The sequence below is a fragment of the Zonotrichia leucophrys genome, chromosome 5, assembly GCF_028769735.1.
Source record: "Zonotrichia leucophrys gambelii isolate GWCS_2022_RI chromosome 5, RI_Zleu_2.0, whole genome shotgun sequence".
In the NCBI taxonomy this organism is placed as follows: Eukaryota; Metazoa; Chordata; class Aves; order Passeriformes; family Passerellidae; genus Zonotrichia; species Zonotrichia leucophrys.
In genome coordinates, this window is record NC_088175.1 from 53,089,036 (window position 1) to 53,106,337 (window position 17,302).

The following is a 17,302-nucleotide window of genomic DNA, read 5'->3' on the forward strand; positions in this document are numbered from 1 at the left end:
CTGAGAGCTTGCCACTGAATAATGACTTGCTAAACTACACACAAAAGGAAAACGAGAGAAGATGCTATCTAAAAACACAGATGTACGTGGACAACACAGAGCAACACAGAAGAGACAGACACTCTGTAATGACTTTGCCATCAGTTTTAACAAGGTATGTCTTTTACAGGGGTATTTAATAATGATATGACTGTCTCAGAAAGGGAGGAAATGAACTCCCGTGAATGGTAAGTTCCTCCCAAATATTCACTAATTACTTAGTTATTAGGAAACAATCACATATTTAGTTTTAAGGAAATCCATTTGAATTAGTAAAGTTTGAGAAACACGTAAAAGCAAAATGAAATCTGACACTTTGATATATGTAATTATTAGATATAGTCCTATAAACATAGATTAGATATGTGGTCACATTAGATATAACCACAGAGGTTATATCACTCATGGCCAGAGTGACTGGAGCTGGAAGCTGCACAGTGGATCACTCATTTTGGGCCATGCTGAGAAGCTGGAAAGGTAAGTAAGCACAGAAAGGAACACTGCCTTGCAGACTATTTCAGAAGAAGAGATGAGCAATTTTAAAGGACTGTGTCAGGAGGAAATCTTATGTTAGAGTGCAATGGCTTCAGTGAGGTCAGGATGCTCACATAAAGCATCTCTTGACAAGGTGGGGAAGCCACAAATCAGGATGGGTTCACAAACACCAGTCAAGCAGTGAGTGAACACCACAAACAGGCTGCAGTTTTGCTTCCCTGTGAGGAATGCCCCCCAATACTCACTTGTATGCCTCTGAAGACCCCGTGGGTGTGTATTCTGTACTGGGCCCCACAGCTGTACAACATGGGAGCACTGTGGTTCTCATTTTCATATCCCGCTGTGTGTCTGCAAGTAAAGAGGGCAATAACAAAAAAATCACATCTTTTTCAGTACACAGCTCCATGTGAGAGGTTTCTTTCCTTAAGTCAGTGGTAACAAATGCAGAGTTTGCTTTTGCAGCCATGATATTCAAGTTCAAGTGAAATTCACCAAAGGAAACCTGCTCTGCCTTCATGCACATGGATCTGCTCCCACTGGCACAGTGCACTGACTCCATACATACATCTATTAGCATCCATTAAAACATCCAGGGGAAAAAGAAAAAACAACAGCAAAAAAAAGAAATGGTCATGATTTCAACTCTGATGTATTTCCACAAAGATTTTAGGTAAGAGGGGAAAATTCACATAGCAGCACAACGGTGTCATGTGCACATGTTCACATTATTTATCAGTCAAACGTGGGGCTGGCTATTGCTAATATCTTTTGGAATGAGCAAAATGCCTCAAGTTTCACATTAAGTGCAGTGGATTTTTGTCAGCACCTCATGACTCAGATATTACCTGATACTACCAAGCAAGTGATGACATTTATAAGAATAGCAGTCATGTACTCATAAACAGAGATTACAAATCAGTGTCTAAACTATTTATCCCATGTATCAGCTTGCAGGATATGCTACAAATTAACCCTTTATAAAAATAAAATTTGGGGAAAAAAAAAAACAAGCTATCCCCACTGGATATAAATTTTCAGAATAATTTTAAGAATTTGCAAATTTTGGTGTGTTTTGGAGCTGCCACAGCCATTGTCTAATTATGGTCTTCAAAATCCTGAATGTTGGAACACTGCTGTGTCTCCTGTTTGCAGCCTTCCTAATGTCAGAACCACATAACTGCATTTTAGGTTTAATTTTTGAAGGAGCATGTTACATTATCACTTGTGGAGGTGCACATTGGCAATGGCAAGTGTACATGTTTTGCACAGCACCAGAAATTGGAAAGCCCAGAACAAAACCCCAGGGCACACAGCTAGGGACAGAGATGGATATGTAGGATGTTATCCCAGCCTCTGCCAAGTGCTTGCAATAGCAATTTGAAGGGGTCCCTGAGGTCCAGACTCTCATTTCACTGGTCCTTCCCTTCCCTCCACTCAAAGTTCATGTGCAGAGTAGAATTACAAGGAAGTTTTAAAGCTCTTAAGTGATTTGCAGAGCAGGCAGTGGAGCTGGAATGCAGGAGGTGTGCACAGGGTTTGTGGGGCTGCTGCAGAGGAGGGAAGCAGTGTCTGAGAGTGTTGCGGTGTGTTTTAAACTTTCAGGTCCCTTCCCCAGGTGTGTGTGCCAATACAGGTCTCCACTCCCCCCTTCCCCCTTGCTGAGCGAGTCCTGTCAATCAGGCTTAACATTCCAACAAGGCGTCGTGCGGTTGGGCAAGTTCAAAGGATGCCCCTCAGGCCCAGAGGTCATTGGCCTGTCTAGGTGTCCTTCGTCCCTTGAGACCCCGCCCCCCCACCTGGTTGGTGGCTCACCTGTCCCCTCCCCTCCCCCTGAGCTTAAAAGGTGAATCAGGCCATGGGGTCGAGATTCTGTTGGAGCTGTTCCTAAGATTCAGACCTCTGTAACCATGGAATAAACCTCTGGATATTAAACCCTCCAGCAGAATCCTCTCATTTTTTCTCTTCACCTTCGCCTGAAGCCTCTTCCTGAGGTAAACAGAGCTCCTAACAAGCCTGGACTTGTTTAGAGCCCAGCTGAAACCACCGGCAAGCTGAAGGTGTCTCTGGGGTGATACACCACAGATGCCGCCTTCGGCCTAGCAGCGAGGGTCAGACTGGCCCAGGCACAATCTAACTGGTAATATTGGGATTCATATTCCAATATGAGAGCAGCTCTGCCTGCCCAGGGCGGGCTGCCCTCCTCAGCCCTGGCTCGACCTGCCACAGGTGTTCTCTGAGGCCAGCTCTTCCACCGCTCTGCAGAGCTCATTTCAAATCCTGCCTCCACCTGTCCCTTCACATCAAAGGCCACATCTTTTGGGAAGGCGTGCTCTGCTTAGTGCAATTTTAATTCAGTTTTAAGGTGGTCATAATGGAATTAGTTAATGGGGGGTGACAAGAAAGAATCTCTGTTCTGTAGTAATATCTGTAATTAATTCTGTAATAATAGATAAAGATACCATTAGCTGATTTAAATGGATTAAATCATGCTGTAGATATGCACCATGTTCCGAATAAATGGGGTCTCCTCTCTGCCCAGAGCCCACAAGTGGCTTTTGCTGCCTAATTCAAGTAACAAATTACCATCTGCTATCACCATTTGATCAGCACAGATTCCCCACCAACATCAAAATTTTCCTCTCTGTTTAAAGGCAACAAGTCTGTACAAGTAAATAAATAAATAAACAAATAAATAAATAAATAAATAATTTTTTTTTTTTTAAAAATGGGGAGAGGGGTGTTGAAATCCTCCAAGCCATGGTGATACCCACGTTGATCACAAATTACACTGTGCATTTTTTGGAATGGAATGGAATGGAATGGAATGGAATGGAATGGAATGGAATGGAATGGAATGGAATGGAATGGAATGGAATGGAATGGAATGGGAGCCACCACTGATAAGGAGGAAGCTCTGCAGCAGAAGCTGTTGCTGACCTGCAGTAAATCAAGGGTAAATGTGAACTTCAGCACTGGTCACCCCGAGTGTAACCTCCCCTTCACGCCTGTCCTGACAGCCTTAAACACCACAATAAACAACAGGCACAAAGGCTGATAAGAATTCCCAGGACACAAACTTTGTAAGAAGAAGCAGGAATATGTAGTAAAATCTTATACCATAAAACACAGCCCCATTTTCCCTCCAAATTCCCATGGTTTTCATCTTTCAGTGATAACCCTTATTGTAAGGACCAGCTAGTTCTGAAATAATTCCTCTCAGGAATGAGAGGCAGAACAAAGCCCCTGTCTGTGCCCTAAGGAATGGCTCCATGAATGAGAGGTATCCCCCAGGTGATCTCCAGCTCAGTTTTTACTGCACAGTTAGGAAGCCTTCCTGCACAACCAGCCTTTTACTCATTTCCTCCCCTTATTTCTAATTGTACCTCACTAAAACTGCACATACAAGAATCCATGAAGATTAAAATCTGCTTTCTGAGCCCCTTGACCCACAATACACTAAGTCCTTAACCAGCTCCCTAGGAGAGATGCTTTAATAACCAGGAGCCCTATTTCCCATTTTACTTTGGGCACATTTCCATCAGCATTGGCTGGCACTCAGCATGGCCATATGGCTGCTGACAGCAAAATGGATCATGAGAGATTTCTTGGTTAAAACACTGTTTATTCATTATGGAGTGCTGTGCACTTTGGGGAGATAGGAATTAACAGGTGGATACTCCTTTTAGTGGGAAACTGGAACACTGAAGGAGGAGTTTTCACAAGCTGTCCCTGCACTGCTGCTCTCTGGAAGTTCAGCCTTCACTCTGCATCCTTGTGGGGAAATTAGAGTTCTTTCCCTTCCAGCCTCTTTGCTCCACGCTTTAGCCATGATTTATGCCACAAGGTGTACATCACAGCTGGCACAGCTGGCTTGTTTCATATGGCTGCAGTTTATATCCCACAATAAAGGCAGGGATAGAAGGGGAGATACAAATCTAGATCCATTATTAAACTCAAACCCCTGCTTTATTGCATGCAGGAGATAATGCAATGCCACATACACGAGGAATACAAGTGACTGGTGAATTTATACCTGCAGTACATTAACTAAATGGAAATCTCCAGAGGGTAGCACAGTCCTTAACTTTCATCTTTTCTAGTAAGGCACTCTGTGTTAAAGCAGGCAAAGAGACAATGCCTTATAAGCTCAGCTGAGTTAACCAAAGAAGAAAAAAAAGCCAGAAAAAGCCCCCAGTGAGGCCCAGAGTCACCCTTAAGAGAGACATTGGGGTGATCTCTCTGCAGGTCCTAAAAGGACTCAAAGCTCAGCAGGACCAGATGCAGCCAAACTGCCCTGCCAGGATCCAACACAAATTTTTGTTCGAGCAAGGACTGAAGGATTTGGCCTCACTCAGTCCAGCTCTGCCATTATTCGTAAATATACAACTCCCTGTAACTTCAATCAGAACTGCTCAGAGCCAGAAATGCACTGTAAATATTTAGAGTTTGGGTTAGCTGGTGAAAAAAAGGACTTGGTGTATTTTGTTCTTTGGATCTAGACAGCCAGAGCTGGAAGCACAGCCATAAAATGGAATTCTAGATAACTGGGAAACAAAGGCTGAGACTTGCAAAGGAAGAGCTCTGTGCTGTGGAGTATTTAGAAGCACTTGCATTTACCATTAGCCCAGCAAATCCTTAACACTCGCAGAGTAGCTCTTTTAAAATGATTAATCTCAGAGTTGTACAGATTGTACAGAGATTAATAAAAATGAAGGGTTTACAGATGAGAATGTGTGATGAAAAACAGAGCAGCTTTAGAGAGTTGTATCAATCTAAGTGGTTATAAAAAAAAAACTCATAAAAGATGACATTCTAATCTGAATATTTCAAAAAAATAATCAAGCTGCAATTTCTCTCTCACACCATTTTTACTGTGTAAAACTGAAATTGCCTGTCCAATGTATAAAGCAGCTACAACTTAATCTGAAGAGTTAAGCTTTTTATTATTATTTCATAAACCAAAAAAGGGAAGCTTTAGGACACACTGAGGAGAGCTAGAAAATTTCAGATGAAACGTGAATGCACATTGATTCATGAGATTCAGACTTGGAAGAATAAAAAAAAAAAAGCCAGAAAGCAAGATTACATAAAACAGGCACCACATTAAGCTTCAATTTAATTGTGTTTCACTGCAGGAACAGGAATTTTAGGGTTTAGAAACAGAGCCAAAAATGAGGCAAAGTGAGGGTGTGGGCTAGTCCCGTTGATAACAGAACATAAAGGAAGAGAAGTAGAGTTAATTCCCTCGGCTAAAATATTTACCATCCTAGCACCCTGGGAAAAACATGTATGGAGACAGAAAAAGATCCTGATTAGTTATATAGAAGATCCTGTTTCTGCCTGGTTTTTGTCTGATGCTATTATGGAGGGTGGAGTATGAAGCTGCATTTTTATCTGCCCTTTTCAAGGCAAAGGAATATTAAAAAATGCAATTTCACAGATTTGAGCCCTTCTGCCATCCTCAGTGGGAGAATCAGCTGCCTAATGAAAGGAAGGCTCCAAATTTTCAGGGGATCTTTGTGTTTCTGACTACAACAGTCTTTCTTTGGTTTGGGATTTTTTACCACAGACCTGATTGGAATCGGGGTTTCACCAAACCCTTCCCTTCAGGACAAGACTGGTGGGAAAGGATAAATTCCATGTTACTGGAGGTTATTGCTCATTTTCAGCTCATCTTGATTGCAGAACTGAACCCAAGTTTCACACCTCCAAATTTTACTAATAATACCACCAAAGCTAAACAGAAAAGCCTTTACAAACCACTCCTAAACAAGAAAGGTTTTCCCTGCATTGCTTAAGATGTGGTTTTAATAGTGTTCTACAGAGATCATACCCAATATTCCTTACAGTGAGCCTGAGAAAACAGCAATAAATACCAATTTCCATGGAACATGCTGAGTGTTTAACATCCAAGCAAAACCAAAAGAGGAAAACCAAAATGTTGTCTGGTTCCATGCCTGATTTCAGATGACTGTTAGAAATTTGGATCAAAGCTTTTTACTCGAGCAGCTGAAGAGAAAATTACATGCAGTCTTGCTGTTGGGAATGTAGCTACAGTTCTTGTCTACCATGCTGTATCACTTTCTGCTTGATATCAGTTATTTCCATATCATTTTTACACTTAACTCATCAAAACATAAAGGAGGGGTTTACTCCCTGAGAACTTCCTCTAGAACTGCTGTGGAAGGAAGCAGCGCTTTTCATATTGGACAATTTAAAAAGCAACACAAAAATATGAAAGAGAAACCAATGGCAAAAGTGTCCACTAATGTGGAACATTAATTTTGAGATGTCTGAGACCCACTGACTTTCCTGCAACAGAATAAATCTGATCCCAGCAGCTCCAAACAAAATACCACAAATGAGGAACAAATCATCAGCAAACAGTGGTGCCAAAGGGCAGCAGATAGAAAAGGCTGCAGCCATGAGTTCTGGGGGTTTCTGCTCACTGACAAACCAAAAGGATGTCTGATGGCCCAGGATGACCTTCCCTCTGCCAAGAGCTGCCCCTTGAGAAGAAGACAAGCCACTACTGCTCCCATGCAGTCCAAGTGACCTGAATCTGCATTTTAGATTTCCACTTGGGTCATGAATTCCAAATTGATTGTGCTCTGATTGAGCTCTCCCTTCCCCTGCCAGCCCATCACAGTGCTCTACTCTGGCAGAAGACAACATCTCAGCTCACCTCAGGTGTCTCAGACAACATCTCAGCCCACCTCAGGTGTCTCTCTTCACCATCCAGCAATGGCTGGCCAGGATCTCTGCTCCACACCTTTCACTGCCCACCTCTGCCTTTCTCTCAGGCCGTGCCTTCCACAAATTCCTGATGCTTCCCCCTACTCAAAGCACTCAGACCAAACTCCACTCATACACAGAAACTTCCTGCTCTCAGATCCAACATTAAAATAGCCATGAATGAAAAATAATTCAGGAAAAATAGTCTTCCATGGCCTTAAAGCCACAGGCTGAAGCAGGCTCCGAGCAGATAAAATCATTCAAGAGTTCAGGTGCCAGGCTTTTGCTGCTGCTGCTGCTGACACACAAGTCCATAAGCTTGCAACTCAACAGGAATGATTTTCACAATCAGCTTTGGCCACCTGACAGTGTTCTTTGGCCAATTTCAAACTTTTAATTCTGGAGCTGGTCCCTCAAATATTGGCTCTTTACAAGAGCTAGAACCAGGATGCTGTCAGATAAACTGCAAAACAATTTCAGCACAGACACTGCCAACTAACTCCACCTAAACTGCACTGCGAAAGCTTCATCTCAGTCTGTTAAACTCATGTTAAACAGGAACCCAGAAAAGCAAGCTACTGACCTGGTCTGCTGTCAAGTATAAAGTGTGTGACCCATAAGCTTTATATAACTGTAGAGCTCTCTAACTGTTTGCAGAACTTACTGGCAACGTTTTCTTCCTTCTTAGAATGTGCAAAAGTCTCACTGAAGCCAGGAAGAAGTGCTGGGGAGAACTGAAGGCAAGGAGCTAAACAGGACTGTCATCGTTGGACAGAATCTAGAAGTTCCATATTTCAACAGGAAGATTGACTCCAAAATTCTTAAATTACAACTAGGAGATTGAGAAAAGCATCTGAAACACTAAACGCCTGGGAATCACTTATGAACAGTTCATATATTTTAAAGATGTAAATCTTGGGAAGAATACCTTATGTTCATGGCAACTGAGATTGGAGGTACTGTGTATTGTAACTCTCAGCCAGAAAAGACAGATAACTATTTTGGCTCATATTACCAGTGATGAGGCTATGTCTAGCACTGATTTTCCACAGATTCTACAATCTTGGCCTATACCAAAACTTTCAGCTTTGTTTTACCATAGATCATTCATCTTGATTCTTTCCCCCTTTTCATGCATCCTAGGTCACATACTTTACACTGCTAACAGTCTGACTCCTGGACAAGTAAGAAGCCATTTATTTTGTTCAGTGCTCCTTTAATATTTCTATTGTGACTTTTTATTTTTTTCACTGAGTTCCCCAAAGAATAACCTCTTCCTTGCTTTAATAACTTGGACCTCGGTCAAGGTTGATGTGTTTCTCCATTTTACAGGATATTTTCTTCAGAAGAGACAAAACAGTGTCTAATATTGCAATGACTGATCTTTAAAGGCTCCAGTTTCAAGAGGAAACCAAAAAGACTTATGAAAGTAAAGTAGGAATAACCTTTAAAAAGAGGGGATAGGCAGCAAAGACAGCGAACTGTGCACAAGTGTAGAATTTGGGGATCTTCTCTAACCAGAAAAATAAAAACCTTCTTGATGGATTTCTTCAGGCTCAGCTCCCTTCCTCACTAAAATACAGATAGTTTGGATTTTGAGATCTTCTCTAACCAGAAAAAAACCCTCCTTGATCGATTTCCTCAGGCTCAGCTCCCTTGCTAACCTCAATACAGATAGTTTGGATTTTGAGATCTTCTCTAACCAGAACAATCCTCCTTGATGGATTTCTCCAGGCTCAGCTCCCTTGCTCACCTCAATACAGTTTACTACACTACTCCCTCTAACCTTCAAACACCATTGCTTTATGAGCTACAAGGAGACCCATAATATTTATTTTTCCTTTATCGCACTACAGCAGTGTACACAAAGTCCATCTTGAACAAGACTTTCACACCTATGGCTGAAAGCACAGATCTGTGCAGGCTTTCATCAGCCTCTGCTGATGAAGAGAGGCTGCACACCTTGGACACTGAGAACACCCCAATACCTGCCTTCAGCGGGGGAGTGTGCAGAGTGGGTTATCTGCTCAGAGCAGTGAATTATCCGCTCTGAGCACAATGCCTTTCCCTTGGCCAACATCACAAGGTGGCTCTGCCCCACCGAGGTGAGGATGCGGCAGCGCTCCAGCCCCGCTGCTCCCCCGGCTCCCGCGGGGACCCCCGGCCCCGGGCATGGTGGGTGCGGGGATGGGAGCCCCGGAGCGCTGCCCGCCGCCCCGGCGGGGCCCCGCGGCGCCTCGGAGCCTTCCTGGCGGGGCGGGCGCAGGAAGCGCCCGGGGGAGGCGGGCCGGAGCCTCTTCCCGGCAGGTGGGAGGGCGACAATGGCCGGGAGGAAGGAAAAGGGAGCCGGCCGGGCCGGGAAACAGGACGCGGGACCTGGCGGAGGCAGGGAAAGGGAAGAGGGATGGTAGGAAGGGGCGGCAGCTCAAGGAGCGGAGCGCGAAGTGGCCACGGCTGCGGGAGGGGCCCGGGCACCGGGACAGAGCACTGCCCTGCCCTGCCCTGCCCGGTGCCACCGGAGCCCGGCACTGCCCTGCCCTGCCCGGTGCCACCGGAGCCCGGCACTGCCCTGCCCTGCCTTGCCCTGCCCGGTGCCACCGGAGCCCGGCACACCCAGAGCTTGCTCCGCTCAGGCTGGGGCGAGGATCATCAGAAACACGCCAATGTGATGAGCCACTCTCAGGACCGGACAGTACTTTTTTTTTTTTTTTTCCGTACAATTTTTCGAATTCAAAAATCCAAGATGAAGTTAGCTCAGCGATGCAGCTTCTCTAGGGCAACAGGTTAGGAGAGAACAGAGCTGCTTACCCTTTCAGTGTGGATCCCAGGTTCATTTGGTTCCATGTCATGCATTCAAGCTGTGAGGTCATCTGGTATAAATTGTCACTGTTGTGAAAAGATGTAGGGTTAGGACTAAAATTGCAGCTATCAAATAAAAACCAAAACATCAGAATGTCAACGATTTCTTTGTTATTTATTTTAAGTATATAACAGTAGTAAGTGAATTTGTTTTATATGATCCCTTTTTTCGATGCATTACGAATTTTAAAAAATAAAATTAAATAAAAGGAACTCTGTGGCTAGAAAAGACACTTTAAATCTGCTAGCCTGACGCTTTGTAAAGAGCTGGAAATCAAAACATAAAACTTTTTCCTTCCCGAAAAATAATATCCGACATTGATACGTCGAAATGACTGAAACGAATACAAGCAGCGCGGCGGGGTAACGCAAAGGATTATTCGTTTTAAAAACCCGAATCTGTTAACTGTTTTAACCAGGAGTGTGAGAGACCACGTGGGTAACGGAGTGAAACAGCTATCGTGACTCGTGATGGATGTTGCTACACAGAGGGGCTTGACAAGCGGGAGAAAAATGGAGTGGCTGAGCGATAAGCGGAGCTGAGCGCTGGAGCCGGTACACACCGCGGGCAGCCGGGATGCAGGGCGCCTTGTCCCGCTCTTTCCCGGCCCGTACACACCGCGGGCAGCCCGGGATGCAGGGCTCCTTGTCCCGCTCTTTCCCGGCCGGCACACACCATGGGCAGCCGGGATGCAGCCGCGCCTGGCCCCGCTCCTCTCCCCGTTCCCCGCTCCCCGCTCGGAGCAGCGGCCGAGAGGCGGCAGGAGGCGGGCACGGAGCCCCGGCAGCGCTCTCCCCACAGGGCCGGGGAGGTGCCGCAGGCTCTCCCTGCAGGACAGGTCCCCACAGGGCCGGGGAGATGCCGCAAGATCCCCCGGGCCAAGCTTTCCCCGGCCCCTCCGGTGATTGATGCCCGGCACCGCCGCTCACAATAAACGCAAGTCTCCCCGCTGATTAATTACACCTAAATTCGCTGGGTTTACGCCGTGAATTTATATCTATCCTTTTTTCTCTTTTTCCTTTTTTAATTTTTTTTTTTAACTTCGTGGCAGGTAGAAGCGACCTAAAAAAGCCAGAATCCAGGGGGAAGCTTTTGCATATAAAAACAAATGAAGTGACTTCAATCTCGAAGTATGCGTAATATCATTTGTCAGTATCACTGGACACTATTATTCATTAGTGTGTCTGAAGTGCTATTATGCTACTACAATGTCCTGCATATCAGCTCAGGAATTGTTAAACTCTCCTGCAGTTTCCCCATTTGCAATAGCAGTCCGTGCTGGTCTGTGCCAACTACGTTTTGCAATTCCACGAATTCTTCCTGTAATGCTGCTGTAATTAATTCCTCCAGGACCCTGATTTTTATTAGAAGTGCCCGCCCGATGCATTTACAGCAGGAGATTTCCCTTTAACTTTCTTTCCCTTGACAGTTCATTTATAAGAGCCTCCCCCACAATATCCACTTTTTTTTTTTTTCTCCTCCTTTTCTTTTTCATAAAGCAATACACTTATTCATCTTGTCACAGCGCTGGGCCACTGTGTTCCGTGCCGCCCTTGGGTGACGGTGTCCGGGACGAGGCGCCCCGGTGCCGCCGCAGCTCTCCCGGTGCCCGCCCGGCCAAAGGCGCTGCCCGAGCCCCGTTCCCGGGTCTGCAGCGCCGGCCGCGGCTCCCCGGCGGAGCCCGAGCCGGTTCCAGCCTGGGAAGGGAGCCCGGAGCGGCTGCGGGGCAGGCTGGACGTGGTGGGAAGCGCTGGGAGCAGAGCTCCGCTATCCGCGCTAATCCCCGCTCTGTCCGCCCCGTTTGGGGTCTCCCGAGCGGGGAGAGACCCCCGGCCCTCGCCCCCTCCTTGTCCTCCCACTAGAGCCGGGGGCTGAGTGAGGGACGAGCAGGTGCCCGGCCTGGCCCGGACCCCACAGCAGCCCGGACGGGGTCTGGGGAGGGTCCCCAAATCCATTGCACCCCCTGGGTGAGCCGCACCCCCTGCCACGAGCGGGGTCTGAGCCATCCCTGCAGCCGGCAGCGGACGAGGGGAACATTTCTGTGCTGAGCCACGGAGCTGCGAGGTTCCCATCTCGAACAATCCCCATTCTCCCATCTCCGGAATTGCCGGAGCTTTGGTTAAAGCACCGCGGGGCTTCGAGCCCCTGAACCCGGAGATAAGAACGGTCCTGTCCGCTCGCTGCTCGCAGCAGCGCCTCGGATTAAACACCTCACACCTGACATGCGAGAGAGAACAGGACATCCCTAACGCTATTTACGCCTCGCCGCGGTTTATTATCGGCGGTACCGTGAGATGATCTCATGGAACCAACAGCTCCGCTCAGAATCTCGGCTTTGGATGGGGTTTGAATGGGGAGGAGGAAAGCGAGGGCTCCAGGGATTTGCCTGCGCTGATTCCAATCTGAATCCTTGGCCCTTCGAGCGGCCACAAAGAAGACACTAAAAATAACTTATTTTCATTACAAAGATGCTTTTAAAGAGAAACGAGAGGAAGGGGGGGGAACATTTCTACGGCGGGGATTAATGTAAGTTGGAGTGGAATAAAAGGAAGTCAACGCTGAGCAAAAAGGGAACTTAAAAGGAAACCAGTAGTAGATCATATAGAGTTTGTTTTGGCCTGCACTGCAGTATTACCGAGTTCTTGACCTCTGCACAGAAAGAGCTATAATCTGAACCGAGCCTCCTCCACTTTTAAAGTCTTTGCAAGTGTGACTCACAGTAAATTTTCAACATCCAGCATGTTTACTACATGAAACAGCGCGAGGTAGAAAAGTTCACATCACCGTTTGTGATGGAGCCACAAAGCCCTGCCTGAGATCTGCGCGGCTTTGTCACCCGCGTCCAGCCCCAGCCACGGGCCGGGCCATAAACACGGAGCGAGCAGTGGCCGGGGCGAGAGATTTCACAGATAGTTTTGCTTCCAGCCTAAGAATTACGATGGCTCAACCATTTCTTTCTTGCTGAGACAGAGGGCGAGGCGCTTGGGCCCCGAGAGTCCCCGCACTGCCGACGGGCGGGACCTGGCTGCCCTCGGCGCTGCTTCCCGCGGGTCGGGCTGGGGCCGGGAGGGTCCCTCGCACCCAGCTGGAGAGACGGCCATGAGGGAGAAGCCAGAGCATCACGTGGAGGTGTCTCCCTCCGCATCCTCTCCCTCTGCTCTCTGCCTCCCCCTCCGCCCCCCGAAGCATCACCCCTCGGGCCTTGCTGGCCCAAAATTGGGGTGGCCGTCCCTGCGAGGCGCTGCAAGGAGGAGCGGACCCGCAGCCCTGGCTGGGGTGAGAGGGCGAGGGACCCCAAACCAGCGCTGCTCGGGCGTCCCGAAAGACGCAGAGAGGAAGCGGGGCAGGGAAACAGCGGCCGCCGCATCCCGCCGGGGGCAGAGGCAGCGCCACCTCCCATTCGCCACCTCGTATTCTCCACCACATCCCACCCCTCTCCACTGCTAAAGGCGGACGGGAGCGCCTGTTGTCCCCAGGCAGTGTGGGGACGGACAAACCCCATTCCGGGCTGAGCCCCATCCCCTGAGCGCTCTGGGAGTGGGCAGGCTCGCCAGCCCCGGGGCTTGGATGCGGCCACCGAGCAATCACTTGACAAAGCAGAGCTGTCGAGCTTGACCTGAACTGCGAAAAGCAAAAGAAATCTTCAAGAAGGAGGCGCGGGATAAATACGGTCTTGGAAAAATAAAACCAAAAATAATCACGATTTTGCCAAATCAAGATAAATGCTTAAGGACAGTGCGGCCGTTTTCAGGGCGTTGGCGATGCGGGAAAGGAGTCCCGCCCATTTCTGTACCGCAACGACTCATTCGCTTTCCTGGCCACATTTTCCCGGCGGGTTTGGATGTGTTCAATGCGGGACAAGGAGAGGCCGTGCCGAGCTCAGCCACCTGTGCGGGCCCCGCTGCGGGAGCAGCCTGGGGGCTACCCCCTGAACCTGACCATGAACGTAAGCTTGTTTGACCAATTCTCAAGTCCATCCTTCCTAGGAATCCCACTAATCCTCATCTCAATAACATTCCCAGCCCTTCTACTACCGTCCCTGGACAACCGGGGCTGCCCTCGACAGTGGAGCAAGCGCTGCCTCGCTCACACCCCCACGCACCAGTATTGGCTCCTGAGAGGTTTAAAGGCTTAAATCCTTATCTCACTGGAGTGAGCCGTAAACCTCCCAGCGAGCGGGGCAGGATCAAGGCTGAGGTCGGGAGGAGCTCGGTCCCCGTGGCGCAGGGCTGGGAGGGAGGTGGCAGCGTTAGGAGGCGACCTCTGCTCACCCCTGCCGCAGCGGAGGCACATGCAAGAGAGAGCTCTCGACGCTATCAGCGTTCCCCTATCGCGTTCACACCTGCAGGCGCTGCCGCTTCCAGGAGAGGGGCGAGGGCGAGCGCCGGGGCCCGGGGGGACCGGGGAAGGGGGCGCTGCCCGTGGAGCTGCCCTCCCCAAGCCCCCTCCGAACCATATTTATAGATTTCCCTGCGCGGCTCGCAATCTCTGTCACTTCAGCGCAGGAGTTCGCCCCGCCAATTATTCTGCAAGCTAATCTCCCTGGATAGGCTTCTTTCCTTCCTTCATTACCTCATTCCCTCCTTCCCTTGACGTCAACTCACGTTCATTAGCGAAGTGGCTTCTGGAAGTGACAGAATTTTGTTGTCTCACGTCCAGTGTCGATTAATGTGAGGTGATAGAAGTGGCCTACAAGAGGAGCCGCTCGCGGCTTCCTTCGCAGAGGCGCACATTGTTTTGTGTGCGAGAGTTACTTAGCAACTCCGAGATACGGGACTGGCTCCAAGTTCACAAAAAGTTGAGGAATAAATTTTTGGGGAACTTCTTTCACTCACTAAACACGTTGTAAAACTCCAACGCCCAGCCCCCATGTCAGACCGAACAAAACAAAAAACCAACCGGGAAGCAGCGCTTGCCACGGGCCCGTCTGTTGGCAAAGACGTCTCATTGCTCGCAGCAAAGTTCCAGACGCACCTTTCTCCCAGCAAGGAAATCCCATAGGTTTATTGCCCCGATTTCAATAAATAACCTCCCTGCAGGCCGGCTCCCAGGACGAAACTCTCGGTCGGAGCTGAGTTTTGGTTGCCTGCACCACTGCGCTGTGCCCATGGCTGCTGCTCTCCAGCCAGCACTCCCACACCTTCCCGGCCTCGGGAAGGGCAAACCCCAAATCCATCGGGCCCGGGGAGTGCGGGGAGCGAGCCCGGCTCCCGTTTCCCCGTTCACGGCACCTGCAGCGGGGATGCTCTGCCGGCCGGCCGGGAAACCTGCGGGACACAGCGGGGCCCGCCACGGAAGGCGTGGCATCCTTTTTTCGTTTTGTGCGGGTTTGGGGATATCGATTTTTTGGGGGTATTTTTGTTGGTTTCTCTTTTTTTGTTAGCTTTTTGCTTGTTTGCTTGTTTGGGGCGGTTTTGCCTTGGTATGGTTTGTTTTTTTTACGTGTGAATCTTCTTTTTTGGGGTTTGGTTGTTATTGGTGGGTTTGGGTTTTTTTGGGGGGGGAGTGTTTTTGGGGATTTTTTTTTGTTGGTTTTGTTTTGTTTTTTGGGGTGTTTTGGGGGTTTTTAAGGTTTTGTTTGGTTGGGTTTTTTTTCTGAGAAGGGAAGACTAAATCCGTTTCCTAGCATAAAGGAAAAGCTGTTCGAACGGCATGCGGGGGCGAGAGAGCGCGTCCCGGCAGCAACCCGCGCACAAGGAGGAGGGCGAGCCCAGCTCCCCGCCGGCCGAGGTACCTGTTGTAGGGCGTCCGGAGGAGCAGCGCCTGGCTGCCCGTGCAGCTGTCGGTCGGCGTGTGACAGCCGTACACCGGCGGAGGCACCGAGTACTGCTGGTCCCCTGCGGAGAGAGCGGCACATGGTTAACCCTTGCGGCTCAAAGGGGCTCCGTGCCAGGGCTCCTCGGGAGGCAGAAATTACCTAGGGAGGGCTGCTGGCTGATGGGGTCCTCGTGTTTGAAGGAGTGGTTGGTGAACTGAGCGGCGGGGTGGGACGGCGTGTGCCCGTAGCTGGGGGTGCCGTCAAAGGCCACGGTGCTGTAACCTGGCGGAGAGAGCACAGCGGGGTTAGCGGGGTCCCTCCGATCCCCCTGGGGACACACAAGGACAGGGCCAGGCCCCCTGAGCCCCTCTGTCCCCTGTGCCACCGCCCGCACATCTCTCTCTGTGCGGGCAGAGCCGTGCCGAGCCCGCGGCCAGGAGCGCAAAGTCGGAAGTCTCGTTCGTGTTTAAAGAGAACAGCTCGGTTTCGGTAATAAAAAGGATGTTTTCGTTAATTGTTGCTCGTATTAAAAGTGGAAGATTCCCATCTGCTCGGTGTAGTCATCTGGCGCTTCCAATTTAGAAGTCAGCCTTTAATCTTGCGCTTTTTTTTTTTTTATTTTGTTAAGGGCGGCTTTCTGAAGAGTCTGCAATAAAGAGGCGGAATATTACGTGCAAAAATAAAACTCCTCCTTTCAGCGAAAATTGCTCTTCCAAAATAATAAACAGCCTATTTTGTTTCCTACACCGAGCAGATTCAGATGGAAAGAGACCACCTCTGCTGACCCCGGCCGGCACAGAATCGTAAATCAGGTGCTTGGACACCAACTTTCATTAATGACTTGGAGCTGGCTAAACAACTTCAGCTAAAAAAGTAATTACAAAGTAATATTATCTCAGCGGCTTCTCGGCTCATCAGCATTTACTCCGAGAACCAAGCCCCTCCGAGAGTCACTCTTAAAATAAAAACAAAAAAAACCCAACAAAACCAAGCAAAACAAAAAACCCCGACCAAAACAAAACAAAAAGTCCGACGCGGACAGGGGAAAGAAAGCAGAGGGACTACGAGCGCTTTTCTCCGTCACTCTCCTCTCCCTAAACCCGCTTTTTCCAGCTCGGGCGTCCCTCACGGACCCGTCTGGATGGAGCGTGTGGCTGGAGAGGGATTTTGGGGTTTTGTCACTCGAGGGGGAGCACTCGGGGCTGTTTTGGGGCTCCCTTTCGGCGCCGCATGCTCGGCGCTGGGCAGGTCTGTGCTCCAGGAACGATCCGTGATCACAGCGGCTTTCGGAGAGAATGAAACCGAGAGGCAGCAATGAAAGCGATTCGAATGTTGCTTCTCCGTTTTATTCTCTCCGCGGCCAGGCTGGGGCCAGCGACATTACGGGACTTCATTAACCCGCGCGGCTGAGCGGG

At 48.9% G+C, this 17,302-nt stretch overlaps 1 protein-coding gene across 10 annotated transcripts in view; it reads right to left on the reverse strand.

The window, feature by feature from the left end:
* The window catches only part of WT1 (WT1 transcription factor), a 55,398-nt gene that overhangs the window by 13,667 nt on the left and 24,429 nt on the right, over positions 1–17,302 (reverse strand). For all 10 annotated transcript variants that reach the window (XM_064715637.1, XM_064715634.1, XM_064715638.1 and 7 more), the window contains 4 exons: positions 16,047–16,169; positions 15,864–15,966; positions 10,078–10,155; positions 780–882 (listed from right to left, as the gene is read on the reverse strand). In XM_064715637.1, coding sequence (XP_064571707.1) covers positions 780–882; positions 10,078–10,155; positions 15,864–15,966; positions 16,047–16,169 — 407 coding nt within the window. The remainder of the gene's footprint in view (positions 1–779; positions 883–10,077; positions 10,156–15,863; positions 15,967–16,046; positions 16,170–17,302) is intronic.